The following is a 12,551-nucleotide window of genomic DNA, read 5'->3' as shown; positions in this document are numbered from 1 at the left end:
TATCCCATAGCAAAAATCTCTTTTTCTCTCTCTCTCTCAAAAAAAAAAAAAAAAAAAGAATATGCACAGGGGCCAGTAGGTGGTTTAGTGGTAAAAGTGTTGGACTCTCATGTGGCCAATCACAGTTCGAGTCCTGGACCTGGCAGGTTGAAACCCAGGCTGGCATAAGTGCACACGTGCCAAAAATCTTGAGAGGAAAATAGAGGAGAATGGATTGCAGAGTGGGCATACCCCAGGGGAGGTGGGAGGAGGGCGATTTCTCTCTTTTTCTCTCTCCAATGAGTGCACGTGCCCTATAGCAAAAAATCTCTCTCTCAAAAAAAAAAGGAATATGCACAAATGCTATTTTGCTCTCTTGATTGCAGCCATTTTTTACCATTAGGGGGAAAAAAGAACCAAGCAGATTCATTTAATGCCAACATCAGATATTGACAAAAGATAAGTTTTGGGGAAAAACGAGTTTCCTACAGAAAATCAGAAGCTTCTAACATCGAAATTGCTCGCGAACCATTCTGATGCTGCAGTGTCTTACAATATTCAAATATTTCGTTCCTAGATAGTCTCAGAGACCAGCATCTACTCCTTCAGGAAATCACCAGCTGACACTGCCAAATTGTTGTAAAAATTCAGTATTCTACAGATGTGTGATGGGGTAGCCTCTACGCTGACCAGGCGGCAGGGTTGGCAGTTGCTGGTCCACTGGCTTCTGAGATGAACATGAACGTCACTTGGCCTGCCTTCGTGATGGGAGACCACAGGGGACGCCCACGTGTGTGAACGCCAAATTCCCCATCATCCCATGCTCCCTCATTCCACTGGCTACCACCACGTCCGGGGCTTCACCTCTGGCAGGGGAAAGAATACTGATGTCCCCTAAAGAATACCAGAAAACTTAGGACCAGCAGTTAGCGTGATGGCTATGTCGCTGGACTCCCATGTAGCCGACTGTAGTTCGTGTCCCGGACACGGTGGTTTAAAACTCACACCGGGCCCGTGTGCGTACCAGCCCCACATCCCGGCAGTATACAGGAAAACGCACTAAGATCCCGAGAGAATGGAGGAGAAGGGATTGCGGCGTGACCATCCCCCCGGGGGGTGATTTCTCGCTTTCTGTCTCTATGTCTCTCTCTGTCTGTCTGGCGAGCGCACGTGCCCTATAGCAAAAACCTCTCCGAAAAAAGAATACCAGAATACTGGTGCCTATATTTGCTGCTCTGAGCAAGCCAAGTTCCTGGGAAAGAAGCCTGTAGCAGTAAGATGGGACTATGAGGGCCAGCAGGTGGTGTAGTGGTTAAAGTGCTGGACTCCCACGTGGCTGACTATGGTTCAAGTCCTGGACCCTGTGGCTTGAAGCTAATGCCGGGTGCATGTGCGTGCATGCCCAAAATCCACAGAGGAGAATGGAGGAGAAGAGATCGCGCCGTGGTCGTCCCCTTGCAAGGTGATCTCTCACTGTCTGTCTCTTGTCTCTGTCTGTCTTTCTAGCGAGCACAAGCACCCCATAGCAAACAATCTCTCTCGAAAAAAGATGGGACTATCGAGATTGGGGGGGACTGCCTGGATGCAATGAGAACTGCCACTAGAGGAAAACGTCCTGCTGTCAAGGGGCACCCGATGGCATCTGCAAAGCCTCAGGGGCTTGCGGGGGACAATCACAGAAGGTTTGAGACGTGAAGGACGGTCTCTTTCTATCCCCTCCCTTGTTTGGAGGCTTGTGGCTGGGGACATAGGCAGCGTGCCTCCCTTGGAGGGACCCACGGATCCAGGGACAGGAATAAGATGATGCACCTTAAGAAGTCTCCTTGGGTACTCCTGGAGTAGGGGTTCATGCCCAGGAAGGCTGAAATGACATTTCAGCTAAGGCCCCCAGCACGATTTGTGACACTTGAGAGTGATCCAATTTGCTCAAAATAAACTTTTCCTTTTTGGGCTTATTTTACTTTTCCTTTTTTTTTGTTGGGGGAGAGATTTTTGCTATAGGTTGAGTGCATTTACCGGAGAGGCACAGAGAGAAAAAGAGAAATCACCCCCCGGGAGGATGGCCATGCCGCAATCCCTTCTCCTCCAATCTCCTCTTGGGATTTTGGGCACACACGCACACGCGCCCGACGTGAGTTTGTTTGTTTATTTCTATATGTTATTATTTTTTAATTTGTTCAGAGAGAGACAGGGGGGTAGGGGGAAGCAAGCTGCCAGATTCGGAGCTCGAACCACCGTCAGCCAGGTGAGAATCCAGCGCCTTTATCCACCATGCCACCTGCCAGGCTCTCCATATGAATTTTAAGCCACCAGGTCCAGGATTCGAACTGTGGTCGGCTACATGGGAGCCCAGCCATAGAACCACTATAACATCTGCTGGTCCTATATTTTATTTTATTTTTTTTAAACAAGTTATTTATTTACTTTTATCCATTACTTTTTTTTTTTTTTTTTTAAACAGAGAGAGGGAAAGTGAGAAAGCAAGCTGCCAGGTCCAGGACTCGAACTGCGTGGGCTATGCAGGAATCCAGCACCTCCACCACCACGCCACTTGCTGGCTCCTGGGTTTATTTCATCCAAACCTCGAGCAAACACTCTCCCAGGAGGCTGTCACTGGCCATGACACATGTCACATGTCAGCCAGGCAGGGCGTGAGAGGGTGAAGTGGGGACCTCGACATCATCCCCCCCCGCCTCCCCGGGGACTCTGCAAACTCCGTACATTCAGCCAACACAGACGGCAACCAAAGGATGGGCCTCACTCACTCACAGGCCTGTCCCCAGAACAGCGTCACCCAACGCAGAGACTCACGCTTCCTTGTAGTAGACTGTGAAGCTGATGAGGTCCCGGTAGTCAGGGGGCCGGTAGCGACGCCAGGTTATTATGATGCGGTTCTTCCAGGTGGTGGTGGAGGTGAAATGCAGGACATCGCTCTCACCTGGGGCACAGGGGTACGGTCGTGAATGACAAAGAGCCAGGGGCCTCTGCAGAGCACCTGCCTGGCACTACGCCCGCGCCGGCTTCCACGCGAACTCCCTGTTGGACTTCCCACATGGCTTTCCCTGTTGTCAACCAAGAACCCTGAGGCCCTTCACTCCGTGGAGCTCCCAGGGATTGATCCCTTGTTGTGTGAGCTGTGTGCCCAGGACCATGGATAGGAATCCATATTTCCCGAAGAGAAGGGCCAAGTCAGTGAAAAAGGTGGCCAGGTAGGGTGGGAATGCCCTTTAATAACAAGGTAGCAGGGCCGGCAGGAGGCGTGGCAGTGAAGGACACTAGACTCCCACATGGCCAACTGTGGTTCGAATCCTGGACCTGGTGGCTTGCTTTCTCTTTCTCTCTCTGTTTCTTTCTGGTCAAATGAAAAAATAATAATAGCAGCAAATAAAATGAAATAAATAAATAATTCTTTAAAACACACACACACACACACACACACACACACACAAATGCTCATGGTGGCATGGTGCTTAAGGTATTGGACTCTCACATGGCCGACTGCAAACTGAGTCCTGGACGGGTGGCTTGAAAATTACTTTGAGGGTGTGGGTTTGAGTCCCCAAAATCCCAGGAGGAAAATGGAGGAGAAGGGATTGTGGTGTGGTCATACTCCCTAAGGGATGATTTCTCGCTTTCCTTCTCATTGTCTCTCTCTCTCTCTGGCAAGCACATGCACCCTATGGTAAAAACCTGTCGGAAAAAAATTTAAAGTATTGTATTAAAAAAAAAAAAGAACAAGGGTGTCTACACGTTTTAGCTTCCTACAGGATGCATGTGCTCACCTTAGAGACAAAGAGAGAAAGGAAGGTGAGAAAGCGCCCCCTAGTGGGCATGGCCACACCACAATCTCTTCTCCGTTCTCCTTTCAGGATTTTGAACATGCGCACACACGCCACCAACGTGTTTTTCACACTGCCAGGTCCGGGACTCGAACTGTGCCGCTGGCTACGTGGGATCCAGCTGCCTTCACCACCACGCCAGCTGGCTGGTCCCACGCATAGTTTTTTTTCACAACACACATCCTCCATGAGTTTTCTGAACACCCAACAGCTAGCAGCAAAGTGCTGGTGAAAGTGATTGGGTGAGGCCCTGGACTGAGGAGGGGGCCGTGCACGAGAGGCCCCACCCAGATGGGAGGAAGGTCAGCTGATCTGACCACTGGGGAGCGGTGGGGAGGCCACGGTTTCGATCATCCGCCACTCACAGGATGCTCGCTCCCCGTTGTTCCTGGTGTTGATGTCTCCTTTGCTCTGCCGCCCTTTCGTCCCCGTCACTTCCTCCATGCGGTAGATTTCGGAAACGCACAATTTGGGGTTGAAAGCGAAGTACATTTTCCCTGCTTTGATGGTCAGGTTGCGGTGGTCCCAGTCCCACAGCTGCTGCAAGTTCTGGTTGTCGAGGACGTAGAAGGAGTAGTTCCTGGAAGCACAGAAATCGAGGTCAGGGCACCTGCAGAGGTCAGCGCACCGCTGGCCCTGCCACACGGCCCCATGATACATTTCCTACAAATCAAGAAGGGATCTTTTTTTTAAAGCCAAACCTTTTTTCTTTCATTATTTAATTTAATTTTATTTATTCATCATTTATTTTCATTTGACCAGAAGGAGCCACACACACACACAGAGAGAGAGAGAGAGAGAGAGAGAAAGCCACCAGGTCCAGGACTCAAATTGTGGTTGGCTATGTGGGAGTCCAGCACCTTAACCACCATGCCGCGTGCTGGTCCCAAAATTTTCTTTTAAGAATTATTTTTATTTATTATTATCATTATTATCTTTCATTTGAGAGACAGAGAAAGAAAGAAAGTGAGAGTGTAAGCCACCAGGTCTGGGACTCGAACCATGGTTGGCCATATGGGAGTCCAGTGCCCTTAACCACCAAGCCACCTGCTAGTCCTGACATCTGGTTATTAATGCCAAAAGAAGAACAGAGTAGCTGCTAGCAATGGCAACCAGAAGATTTGAGGAGGATGAATGAAAACCTTTTCTTTTTTTGAGAAGTTTTTGCTATTGGGCGTGTGTGTTCGCCAGAAAGGCAGAGACAGAGAGATAAGAAAGCTAGAAATCACCCCCCAGGGCGGATGGCCACGCCGCAATCCCCTCTCCTCCATTCTCCTCTTGGGATCTTGGGCACGCACGCACACGCGCCTGGCGTGAGTTTTAAGCCACCAGGTCTGGGACTCAAACTGTGGTCGACTACGTGGGAGTCCAGCAACATAGCCATTATGCTAACTGCTGGTCCCAAGGATGGATGAAAATTGGTAAGACACTAGTAACTTTTATGACCCATCCATTACTGGCGAATCCTGCTTCTCACACCAGAGAACGTTTCTCAGAGCATTCCCTAGAAATGCCTTTGGTTATTTTTCTCAGCACTAAGAATGTCTAACGCGCCTGAAATCAGTCCACGCAAGCACAGGCCCGCTGTGTCCCTCCACCGGAACAGCTCACATATTTGCTGTAAAGTCTCCCATTACCCTTGGGAGTAAATCCCACCCATGCCCAACAGCAGGAGCTAGAAGACAAACTCAGGCAGCACCAGCCCTGAGCCTTCTCCCTCCTCCAGACTCAAGGTTCACCAGGAGAAGCCCCAGCTTCAGTCTTGGGAGAAGGTGTCATCGGAGAGGACAAATAACCCACGATACTCAGTCCCTGGACCTTCTATCCAGGCAACAGGATCCACGTTTAATGCAGTGGTTCTCCAACTTTTGTGTGCACGAAGCTTTTTGACAGAGAGCTAGGCCCCAGCGTCACTGCTTCTGATTCAGAAGAGGTCTGGGGTAGCCTCAGAAATTGCAGTCCCATCGGGGCCAGCACATGGCATAATGGCTATGTTGGGGGACTCCCATGTAGTTGACCACGGTTCACGTCCTGGACCCGGTGGCTTAAACTCACGTTGGGCATGTGGGTGTGTGTGTGTGCCCAAGATCCCAAGAGGAGAATGGAGGAAAAGGGATTGCAGCATGGCCATCCCCCGCCCAGGGGAATGATTTCTTGCTTTCTGTCTCTCTGTCTCTCTTTCTCTTTCTGGTGAGCACATGTACCCTAAAGCAAAAACCTCTCCCAAAAAAAAGAAAGAAAGAAATTGCATTCCCATCAAGTGCCCAGTCATCAAGTGCCCGGTGTTGCTGACCCTGCTGTGGTCCCAGTACCATACCTGCAGAACCACTGGTCTAACAGAGGCTGGGCACCCAAACCCCACCAAGCCAGAGCTGGCTGTGCCCCAGTGGGTGTGCATACAGGCAGCAGACCCAGGCTGCCCACTGTGGGGAAGACGCGGAGGTAGCCATCATGGGAAACGATGTAGCTCATATCTCAAGCCACCCCGGTACCAAGAGAAATCTATCCCTCGGATGTGAGAGCAGTCACAGCGAGGGGATCTGACAACCAACCCTGCAGTAGGCCTTTTTCTTTGACTTCCAGGAAACCAGCAGAAAACACCAGGGACAAGGTCTAAGCTCTCTGTGATGACGGGTCTGCTCCACACAGATCTCGAATCCTTCCCGTCCTTCTCTCCAGCCTGTTTCTTTCTGGGACTCCCTCACTTTATAAAAAGCCTGAGTGGAGGAACTGCAACAGCACTGTAAGCTGTTTCTAAGGTCTGTTTGCAGCTCCGATGCACAATCAGGCAGAGAAGGGATGCACCCAGGCCCTCTCTACAAAGCCAGCATGACCAGGGTAAGAAGAGTCTCGCGGTCCTTCTGAGTTCTGGAGGCTGTGCCCTGGTGAACTGTCCATTGATACCCACACCAGGACCTCTCACCGGCTGTTTGATCCTCAGCCCAGGTCTCGTTCAGAGGAAAGGACAAGCGAGAATTCAGAACTACCAAGCAGTGCATGCCATTTCCCTGGGAATTCACAAGGGAGTTCAGACCATGAGGGAGTGCAGAGATGGGGCCCCAGGACCTGAAATGGACTGATGAACTGCACAGCCATAAAAACCTGGTACCAATTTCCTATCTACTCTTGTTTTCTTTTTTTTCCAACTCCAGTTTGGAACCCAGGTACCCTTAAATTCCTCCTGCAATTAGGAGGGAACAGAGGTGGTTAAAGGCAGGGACCTACTTATGCACACCTCCTTGAAATACGCATAGACTTGGGACCAGCAGTTAGCGTAATGGCTATGTCGCTGGACTCCCACATAGTCAACCGCAGTTCGAGTCCCAGACCTGGAGGCTTGAAACTCACGCTGGGCACATGTGTGTGCACACCCAAGATCCCAGGAGGAGAATGAAGGAGAAGGGACTGTGGCATAGCCATCCCCCAGGGGGTGATTTCTCGCTTTCTGTCTGTCACCGGCTGTTTGATCCTCAGCCCAGGTCTCGTTCAGAGGAAAGGACAAGCGAGAATTCAGAACTACCAAGCAGTGCATGCCATTTCCCTGGGAATTCACAAGGGAGTTCAGACCATGAGGGAGTGCAGAGATGGGGCCCCAGGACCTGAAATGGACTGATGAACTGCACAGCCATAAAAACCTGGTACCAATTTCCTATCTACTCTTGTTTTCTTTTTTTTCCAACTCCAGTTTGGAACCCAGGTACCCTTAAATTCCTCCTGCAATTAGGAGGGAACAGAGGTGGTTAAAGGCAGGGACCTACTTATGCACACCTCCTTGAAATACGCATAGACTTGGGACCAGCAGTTAGCGTAATGGCTATGTCGCTGGACTCCCACATAGTCAACCGCAGTTCGAGTCCCAGACCTGGAGGCTTGAAACTCACGCTGGGCACATGTGTGTGCACACCCAAGATCCCAGGAGGAGAATGAAGGAGAAGGGACTGTGGCATAGCCATCCCCCAGGGGGTGATTTCTCGCTTTCTGTCTGTCTCTGTCTCTCTGGTGAGTACACACACCCAACAGCAAAAATCTCTCTTAAAGAAAAAAGAGGGGACCAGCAGAGAGCGTGATGGTTGTTACTGGACTCCTACGTAGTTGCCCGTGGTTCAAGACTCAGACCGGGTGGCTTTAAACCCATGCTGGGCATGTGTGTGCGCATCCAAGATCCCGAGAGGAGAATGGAGGAGAAGGGATTGTGGTGTGGCCAACCCTCTGGGGGAGTGACTTCTTGCTTTCTATCTCTCTGTCCCTCTGACAAGCACATGTGCCCTATAGCAAACACCTCTCTTTAAAAAAAAAAAAAAGGAATTATGCGGAGACTTAAATGTTCATTGTTTCTTAAAAGCAATGGCTATTTAAGGAAATGACTGCATGTTATTTCTTAATTGTTTCTAAATTCCCTGACTTAAAAGAATTTTCTTAAAAAATGAGTTGTTTATTTTTCTTTGGCTTCCACAGGCTCCACAGTGCCTGGGTTTTATTGATGTTGCTATATTGGCTTTCAGTCTTCTTGGTATTGAAAAACATGTTTGCGTTTCGCCTTGGGTCGGCCCCACCTGCCAACCTGTGTACAACTTGGGGCTGGCTCTCTCTTTGGGGGCATCTGTATGTTGTCTGTACTGAGAGTCTGAGTGTTTAGAACTCTGTCCACGAGGCCAGCAGGTGGCATAATAGTCAAGGAACTGGACTTCCATGTGGCAGACCACGGTTTAAGTCCTGAACCCGGCAGCTTGAAACTCACACTGGGCGTGTGTGTATGTGTGTGCCCAAGATCCCGAGAGGAGAATGGAGAAGGGTTTGTGGCATGGCCATTCCCCCTGGGAGGTAATTTCTCACTTTCCTTCTCTCTCTTTTCTCTGGCTCTCTGGTGAGCACATGTGCCCTATAGCACAGATTTTCAAAAAAAAAAAAAAAAAAATAGCCCACATTTGGTGTTATATTTGGGCTACAATTTTTTTTCTTTTATTTTGGAGTGGTTTTGCTATAGGGCGCGTGCACTCGCCAGAAAGACAGAGAGAGACAAAGAAACAGAAAGCGAGAAATCACCCCCTAGGGGGGATGCCCATGCCGCAAGCCCTCCTCCTCCATTCTCCTCTCGGAATCTTGGGCACACACGCACACGCGCCCGGCATGAGTTTAAGCCACCGGGTCCGGGACACAAACCGCAGTCGACTACATGGGAGTCCAGCAACATAGCCATTACGCTAACTGCTGGTCCCTGGGCTACAATTTGAGGGCTATTTTTTTTACTTAGGTCAACACCACCACCTCCCTACTTGTTCTTTTTTTTTTGTCGGGGGAGAGGTTTTAGCTATGTCGCTGGACACGTGGGCTCGCCAGAGAGACAGAGAGACAGAAAGACAAGTGAGAAATCACCCCTCAGGAGGGATGGCCACACTGCAATCCCTTCTCCTCCATTCTCCATTCTCCTCTCGGCATCTTGGGCACGCACGCACATGAGCCCAGCGTTGAGTTTAAGCCATCAGGTCCGGGACTCAAACTGCGGTCAACTACGTGGGCGTTCAGAGACATAGCCATCACGCTAACTGCTGGTCCCCTCCCTACCTGTTCTGACTACGATAGAAATAGTGGAGAGAAAAGAAATGCAACACTCCTGGAGAGGTCCACGACCCGTAGAAGCCGGCCTCGTTATGGAGCTCGGAACATTTTATTTGTGAACCCCAGGATCAGGCTTGCATCTCACTGCTGTTACTTACTAAGTGACAACTCTCGGTAAAGCACGGATCCAGCTCCTCCCAGCCTGGAGTTTCTCAGCAACCAATGGCAACTGCCTTTGCTGCTCTTCTGGACCCGAGGCCAGTTGGAAGAAGGGGACGCGCTCCATGTAAAGGAAACCGTGAGCTTTGAATCATCTCCCAGAGGGGTGGGGATGGCCTGTTCTGCTCTCAGAAGTGTCCAAGTCCCCGAGAAAAAGGCGCAGAGAACAGGGGAGTCCTGCACCTGGGCGAACAGGGCTGAGCCCGAGGGCTCCAGCCCACAGAGGTAGGGAGGGACGTTCTCCTCTTTCGGCACTTGCTGACATCTTGAAAGATGACCTGCAAACTTACACCCAATCGTTCCTGTTTGTTTGTCAAAGGAGAAACTGGTGTCTCTCGAGGGCCGTCTCTAGAGGGCGTCAGAACCCAGCAGATGAAGCTGTCAACAGCCAGGGAGCCCCTGCAGCTGACACGGGCCTGGCTTCTCCTGGATGCGTCCTCCTACCGATGTGCAAACACCCCGCCTCCCACGACATCCAATTTCCCCCAGAACCACGGGACAAGGGCACACAGATGTGTCAAGGCCTCTAAGAATTTCAATTCTTATAACCTCCCACTGCTTCCAGACATTTTGTTTTGTTCAAGCCTCCAAACCTTGAAAAGTCACCAAAAACATTGACATTTTAACTCTAGAGTTATCTGAAACCCTCAGAAAAGAAGGTTGTCCAGATGTCCAATGATTCTTCCTCTTATTATTATTATTTTTTTTTGAGAGGTTTTTGCTATAGGGTGCGTGCACTTGCCAGAAAGACTGAGAAAGACAGAGAGACAGAAAGCGAGAAATTACCCCCCCGGGGGGATGGCCATGCTGCAATCCCTTCTCTTCCATTCTCCTCTCGGGATCTTGGGCATGTACGCACACGCGCCTGGCGTTGACTTTAAGCTACCAGGTCCGGGACTCGAACCACGGTTGACTACATGGGAGTCCAGCGACATAGCTATTATGCTAACTGCTGGTCCCAGGAAAGTCCATTTTTGTTTCTTCTCCCCCCCTCCCCAGTTTTGCTATGGAGCAGGATGGAGGCTGACACCTGGAACACCTTCCAAACGGCTGTGCAGTAAAACCCCTAGAGGGCAGTAGAGGAAACACCCACCCAATGGGGCATGATCACACCCATCCCTTCTCCATTGCTACATCCCATCGGGATTTTAGGGACACACACACAGGCACTCAACATGTTTTTCAAGATGCAAACCTGGGATTGGAACTATAGTCGGCTGGGACTGGCAGATGGCATAATAGTTACGTTGCTGGACTCCCGTATGGCCAACCGCGGTTCGTATCTCACACACGGAGGCTTGAACTCAAGCTTGGTGCGTGTGCGTGCGTGCCCAAGATCCTGGGAGGAGAATGGAGGAGAAGGGATTGCAGCGTGGCCAACCCCCCTGGGGGTGGGATTTCTCACTTTCTGTCTTTCCAGCAAGTATATAAGTCCTATAGCAAAATCTCTCCCTTAAAAAAAATAACTGCCATCAGTCATGTAAAATCTGACTCTTAAAACCACTAGACCACAGGTTTAGTGCGACGCGCATCTTCAGAAACACTCCACTTCAGGGACCAGTGCTGGTGGTTAAGGCTCTGGACTCCCACATGGCTGTCTGAGGTTCAAGACTCAGGTCCCACATCTGGCGGCTCGCTTTCTTTCTTTCCCTTTCTCCCTTCCTCTCTCTTTCTCTCTCTCTCTCTCTCTCTGGTCAAATTAACAAATGGAATTAAACAAATAAAAAAAAATTTTTTTTGAGGTTTTTTGCTATAGGGCGTGTGCACTTGCCAGAAAGACAGAGAGAGACAGAAAGCGAGAAATCACCCCCCAGGGGGGATGGCCATGCCGCAATCCCTCCTCCTCCATTCTCCTCTTGGGATCTTGGGCACGCACGCACATGCGCCCGGTATGTTTAAGCCACTGGATCCAGGACCCGAACCGCAGTCGACTACATGGGAGTCCAGCGACATAGCCATTACGCTAACTGCTGGCCCACAAATAAAAAATTCTTTAAAAATATTTTAAGAGAAGACTCCACTTCAGGTTTTACATTTCAGATCATAAAAAACACATCATAAATATTCCTGCAAGTAAGAAGGAGACTAATTTTCGGTTACATTGAAGTGCTTAATACTTTTAGTTAATATGCGACAAAAAGTAATCTCATCGAATAATAATTTCTAATAAAAAGTAATTAAACTCTCCTCTCAGCATTCACCTCTCCGTCTATCCCTTGCTCAGTCTGAAAAATAAAACTGTATCCCCGGGCAGCAGGAAAATTTAACAGCGACGAAGAGAGTTATTCACACCAGGGATTCCAGAAGAAAGAGGAAAAGGAAAGAAACTGGAAGAAAAAGGAAAAAACAACACAACACAAAACGGACTAGAAAATTCATTTAAAAATTTGATACAGCAGAGAGCCAGCAGGAGACATGGTGGGAGAGGCGCTGGACTCCCGCATGGCCGACTGCGGTTCGAGTCCCAGACCTGGCAGCTTGCTTTCTCACTCTCTCTCTGTCTTTCTGATGTGCACCCATGCCCTAGAGCAAATAAAAAACCAATAATAAATGAAAAAATTTTAAAAACTTTAAAACATTTCATACATCAGTCACCGTTTTTCATTGACAGAGTGCCACTCGCCAGTCAAGTGACTGAGATCCTGTAGGACTAAGGGTTTTTCTTTTCTTTTCTTTTCTTTTTTTTAAGAGAAACATTTTTGCTACAGGGTATGGGCATGTACCAGAGAGATAGAGAGACAGAAAGTGAGAAATCAACCCCCTTCCAAGGAGGGATGGCCATGCTGCAGTTCCATCTCCTCCATTCTTCTCTTAGGATTTTGGAGACACACGCACACGCGCCCAGCGTGAGTTTTAAGCCTCAGGGTCCGGGACTCGAATCACGGTCAACTACATTAGAGTCTAGCAACATAACCATTATGCCATCTGCTGGTCTTTTTTTTTTTTTTTTTAAGGGTT

The 12,551-nt window shown here is 49.4% G+C and overlaps 1 protein-coding gene across 1 annotated transcript in view; it reads right to left on the bottom strand.

Annotated features, from left to right (window-relative positions):
- IGF1R (insulin like growth factor 1 receptor) overlaps nt 1-12,551 on the bottom strand; it is a 239,231-nt gene that overhangs the window by 29,163 nt on the left and 197,517 nt on the right. Inside the window, exons 6-7 of the mRNA XM_014592757.1 lie at nt 4,184-4,398; nt 2,791-2,917 (exon numbers count right to left, since the gene is read on the bottom strand). Coding sequence (XP_014448243.1) covers nt 2,791-2,917; nt 4,184-4,398 — 342 coding nt within the window. The remainder of the gene's footprint in view (nt 1-2,790; nt 2,918-4,183; nt 4,399-12,551) is intronic.

The sequence above is a fragment of the Tupaia chinensis genome, unplaced genomic scaffold (assembly GCF_000334495.1).
Source record: "Tupaia chinensis unplaced genomic scaffold, TupChi_1.0 Scaffold138490_1, whole genome shotgun sequence".
NCBI classification, from domain to species: domain Eukaryota; kingdom Metazoa; phylum Chordata; class Mammalia; order Scandentia; family Tupaiidae; genus Tupaia; species Tupaia belangeri.
This window is presented reverse-complemented; position numbering and strand designations above follow the sequence as displayed.